We start from the raw sequence: 5,117 nt of genomic DNA, 5'->3' as shown, positions 1-5,117 counted from the left end.
CGGTCTGTAAGGGAGAAGGAGGAGAGAGAAAAACAGCTCCCGGTGTAGCTATAATACGTGAATTGTGACGTATCAGCGTCCGTACCAATCTTCTCTCGTGAACCTGGACAGAGTAGCAGCGACTCGCCCGGGGGAGCCTTTTTGCGTTTGCGCTATGATTGCAGAGACATGTTAGCATAGATGAAGCTACTATGAACTGGTCATGCCGTGCCCAGGCAATCAACGGCACCAACCGACCGACCAACCCATCCACATTCAGGCACAAAAAAGGAGGCGCTTTCAGAAGGAGAACTGGAGAAGTCGGCACCGCACCGGGATGGCCCCAAATCATTGCCCCCTCCTCGCTCGCAGATGCAAATCTATGGCGGAGCCAGCAATCACAGCCGAAAAGGTCTTCTCTTTCTGTCACTCCAAAGCTCCGTTGGGAGCAGTGACAAGTGCCTACTGCTCCAAGCTGACGAGATTGGCAGGTGGCTGAACGAGTCCCAAGCAGACAATCAGGCAACACACGGCACAGGGGCCAATTCCTAGCTTTTTTTTCATCCCTACATCTACAGATCTACATGACCTGCGGCCTCTCATGCCACATGCCGACATGCTGACATGCATCATAACAGTATCAGCTAAAGCCTATTGTGGTAACATAGAGAGTTTGGATGACATGGGCCTGCAGTATGACCCAGAATGGAATCTTTATCTGCAAGCCTGGAAAACCAACAAGGCTCAACTATCTCCACAAGGAGATTGAGCAGATTTGCCCAGCTTGAGTCGAAAATGGGAAAGAATGTCGAGCTATCTTTTATTCATAGAAACCAATGTCAGCATGAACTATATATATGTATCAGCGCCACAGACCACCAGAAAGGCATATCTATGCAAATATGACATCAACGACACCAGCCACCACCCTCTTTTATCTCTCTACATACCAATAACACATTTATCTTTTCTTCATCTATCCCCTCCCTCTCTCTACAATGGCAACTACACCTGTACTCTCCATCCGCCGCCAAATGCCCAAATCTGGTACCGCCTTCTCTCCACAGAAAACCAATCTATCAATGGGTTTGATGTATTGCTATATGCTATATGTACATGTAATGGAAAGCCAGCCAGCCATCTATTCTCCTCTCTAACAGCCACATGCATCCAAGGAACATCACAGGGAGCCTTTCTTCAGGAGTGGATTTGTCATTTAGGCACAAAGCCAAGCGATGCATGAGATGGAAGGACTGCTTAAGCTGGGTCAAATGGTGGGAAGAAATAGTTGCAAGAGGAAGAGCCTAAATGATCCAAGGACTAGCAACACGTGGAAGGTGGAAATGCACAGGAGGTTCCTTTGTATACCAAGCTTGCTCAACATGCCTAATAGAGGGTTATACCGAGCTGGTGAAATGCTGTGGAGGCTGCAATATTATATAGGAACAATTTGTTGGTGAAATATTGGCAGGTGATGCTACCAGGACCAAAGAACTGAGTACCAGACCTCAGGAGCTGGAGACAGCATAGTGCCTCACAGAATAGCGCAAGACCTGTAAGCTAGGGCAGATCATCTCCTTCACTCTTGTCCCATCCTTGTAAATCTTGAAGGTTGGGACTACACGCACATTCTCTGCTCTTGCTACCATAGGGCTCTCATCAACATTTACCTGCATGTTTGGATACAGATGACTGATTAGCGATTTGGAGCTCTTGTCAAATGCAATTTAATGCAACATCTGATAGCGAGATATGTTTGGTGGAATACCTTCAGGAAATTCACTGAAGGGCACTCGGAGCAAAGGGAGTCCACCGACGGGGTAATCTGTGCGCATTGCTGATTCATTGTTGCCATGAAGTAAAGAACTGATACACCTGTAGAAATGCCACATAAATAACATTCAGTCCATCTAGTGAACTGAATATGTATTATGCATATGAAACGACATTCTGATAATATTAGAACCGTACAGGCCTGGTTATCTATCCATTTATTAGCACAGCGAGAATCAATAGGGAGGTGGGAATGACTAGCCGACCAGGGCCTAGGGTACAATAGCAAAAATTTGTAGAGGAGAAACTGACCAGGTGAATGGATAGCATCTCGGAGTTGCTCTAAGCTGGTAACTGCCTCAACCTCCCCTCCAAACTTCATATTTGACACCTCCTCTCCATGGGTGGTCTTCAATGCGACTTGTGCACGGAATAAAGACTCCTCAACCTCTGTGTCACCAGGAAGATCCTTGCGCAGCAGCTCATAGTCTCGCACACAATCAGCCCAACGCTCAAGCTATTGAAGTGTCAAAGGGAGGTGTCAGTACCATAATCAGTGAATAATCATATACACAGTGATGCATGTGAATTTCTTACCTTTGCATAGGATGCTGCGCGTCTTAACAGAGCCTTTGTGTAGTTAGGTTGGACTCTTAGGGCCTCATTGCAGTCCTCAACAGCTTTCGCCCACCGACCTAACTTCGACCAGCAAGCTGCCCGATTACAGTACAGTACCGGATTCGAGGGCTCATATTTGAGCCCTTCTCCATAGGCTATAGATGCCTCAGCAAACTTGCCAGCCTTAAAAAGTTCATTCCCCTGGGCTCGAGCCCTTGCAACTAATCTCACGTTATTTAGGATCACTTCAACCTCTGGGTTTCCACAATCAATAACTCTAGCCTTCTCAGCTAATGCAACAGCTGAATCAAACCTGCAGATACAAATTTCAATAATTGTGTAACTATAACCATGGAAAGAAGTTATTAGAATTCTCAATGTTTGGTATCTGCACCTTCCGAATGCCATGTTGACCTGGGCTTGGACAACAAGCACGTAAGAATCAGCCGCCATGCCTGAGAGTTTGGTTGGCATCGAAGGTAGTGATGCATTGTCCAATTTCAATAAACTTGTAATAGTTGAATCAGCTTCCTCTAACTTGTGCAACCGAAGAAGTGCTTCTGACCTCAAGGCAAGAAGCTGCAGGCGAAAATCAATTCCCTTGTGACCAAGAAAAGATAACATGATTTCAAACACAATGTAAGGAGGTTACCAATTGAGAGGAGTCAGCCCCATTGGCAATTGCCGCATCAGCCTCCCGTAGTGTGCTCTTCCAATCTCCGATTTTCCTTGCATCCATGCATCTCCCCTGATGGCTTTCCACCTCATGCAGCTTCTGCAACTCAGCATGATCAGACTGGTTTACATTCCCAGCCAGTGTAAAGTGCATCCTTGCCTTGTCAACCATCCCAAGCCTGCAATACGGTAGTCATTGTGCAATGGAGTAAAACTTCCATGCGTGGACTGTACACTTGTATAAACATCAAAAGAACTAGGACCACTATTCAACGAATATGCGATTATGCCTGTTGCGGTCAAAGCACAATCGATAATGCAGGTAAGCAGTCCCTGTCAGCTGCATTGTGTGATGCACATCGTATTAAGGCCACATTAACTCACTACAACATACTACCAACTAAAGATGCAAACTTTCTCATATTTCTCATGTAATCACAGGATCAAAGCTTTTACTTCCAAAACAAGTAACAGAGGAAACGGTAATGATCAGCACCATAACTGTAATGATCCCAAATCAGATAAACATGACGAAAGGAACTGACAGAAAAGGAACAGCATATTGGATTTGCACGCAAGCAAAGCGGAGAAAAGGAGGCGAGATCTGTGGATGCAATTCCATTCCAGTGCAGTAGAGCAGGCATGCGCAGACAAGCGAAAGAAATCTCACCGGAGAGATAAGCCGGCCAGGCGGCCGCGCGCACGGCCGCTCGCCGGATCGAGACGGACGGCCTCCTCACACTCGCTGAACGCTTCTGCCAGGCGGCCGAGTCCGATGAGCGCGGCGGCGCGGTTGCCGCGGCAGGCGGCGCTGTCCGGGCATAGCGCCACGGCACGGTCGTAGTGCTGCAGCGCCTCCCCGTAGCGGCCCTTCTTGTACCGCTCGTTCCCGGCGCGAGTGATTTCTTGAAGACCAGCACTGCTGGCCGGCGGCGGCGCCGGGCAGCTCGCCGGAGACCTCGAGGAGTTCCTGTGGAGTGGGGCCGCGTCAATGCTGCTTCTCGCGGGGGTCGCTCCTCCGGCACTTCCACCGCCGCCGCGCATGATGCTGCCGTGGCCATAGTGCCCCGTGCCGGATCCGAGCACGACCGGGCGAGCGCGCGGCGGCTGCGGCGCGGCAGCCGCCCCCGCGACGCGGCCGGACGGGCAGATGTTGCCGGTGGGGAGCGCATTGGTGAGTGGCGAGCTCGCGGTGCTCCCGCCGCCGCCGCACCCCCCGACGCTCCCCGCGCTGCTGCTGCCGCCGGAGAAAATCAGCGGGCCAGATCCGGAGCGGCGGTGGCCGGGTGGGCGCGGCGGGTTGCTGCCGTCCAGCTCGCCCGAGTGGTTCCCCCGGGCGCCGCCCCTCCCCACGGCCGCTGCAGCCGCATTGCCCGGCGCCGGCGACTTGGCGGACCCGGCCGACGAGGACGAGGACGACGGTGTCCCCGCGGCCGGGCGCAGGCGCAGCGGCGAGACCGGCGAGCCGAGATCCGCGAAGACGTCCGCCTTCCGGTCCGGCTTGTCCCTGACGCCCTCGTCGTCGTGGAGCGAGAGCGCCGCGGCGCGCAGGCGCATCCGGTCAGCGTCGGCCATCACCGGGCTCGGTCACGGCAGCCGACACGAGCAGCAGCACTCCCCTCGGTGACCGAGCGCAGGCAGGCATGCAAGAGAAGTACACAGCTGGTGAACAAGGACAGCAGAAGCGAGTTGGCGCTCCGAGAAGAGACGGGAGGGGAGCGCGTGTATGTATGTATGGGCGGTGGGTCTGCTGTGCTCTCCTCTCCAACCAAGATGGGGAGAGAGAGAAGAGAGAGGAGAGAGAGAGAGCACAGCTACAACTACAAAGCGAGGGCCGAGGGGTAGGAGGAAGAAGTGAGAGGGAAGGAAAGGAATAGTCGAATAGAAGAAGGGAGGGGGAGTGGTAAAGCATGGCCACAGGACCCAAAAACAAATATGAATCAAATTAACAAAGGGTCAAGAGCTAAAAAAAAATATTTTATGTGCTTGGAAGATAATTGTATGTGGTAAATTGGAAAAGTTTCCCATGGCAATGAGCTGAATTTCGCTCAGCTTTAATTTTCAACGGTTTT

General features: G+C 51.5%; 1 protein-coding gene across 2 annotated transcripts; it reads right to left on the bottom strand.

Moving 5' to 3' along the window:
• Window positions 1–775: 775 nt before the first annotated feature.
• Window positions 776–4,916, bottom strand: LOC117848446 (TPR repeat-containing thioredoxin TTL4). 2 transcript variants are annotated; one of them, XM_034729861.1, is made up of 7 exons: window positions 3,716–4,916; window positions 3,023–3,224; window positions 2,350–2,949; window positions 2,065–2,269; window positions 1,748–1,854; window positions 1,487–1,649; window positions 776–1,406 (listed from the first exon to the last, which is right to left on the bottom strand). In XM_034729861.1, exons 1-6 carry the CDS (start codon window positions 4,618–4,620, stop codon window positions 1,488–1,490), a joined length of 2,181 nt encoding a protein of 726 aa, XP_034585752.1. In that variant the 5' UTR covers window positions 4,621–4,916; the 3' UTR covers window positions 776–1,406; window position 1,487. The 2 variants fall into 2 exon arrangements, with proteins under 2 accessions (XP_034585752.1, XP_034585755.1); XM_034729864.1 differs by having other exon boundaries at window positions 776–1,649; window positions 2,350–2,683; window positions 2,765–2,949; window positions 3,716–4,911.
• Window positions 4,917–5,117: the final 201 nt, after the last annotated feature.

The sequence above is a fragment of the Setaria viridis genome, chromosome 3 (genome assembly GCF_005286985.2).
Source record: "Setaria viridis chromosome 3, Setaria_viridis_v4.0, whole genome shotgun sequence".
Classification (NCBI taxonomy): domain Eukaryota; kingdom Viridiplantae; phylum Streptophyta; class Magnoliopsida; order Poales; family Poaceae; genus Setaria; species Setaria viridis.
The sequence above is the reverse complement of the archived record's forward strand: the minus strand, read 5'-3'. Positions and strand labels throughout refer to the sequence as shown.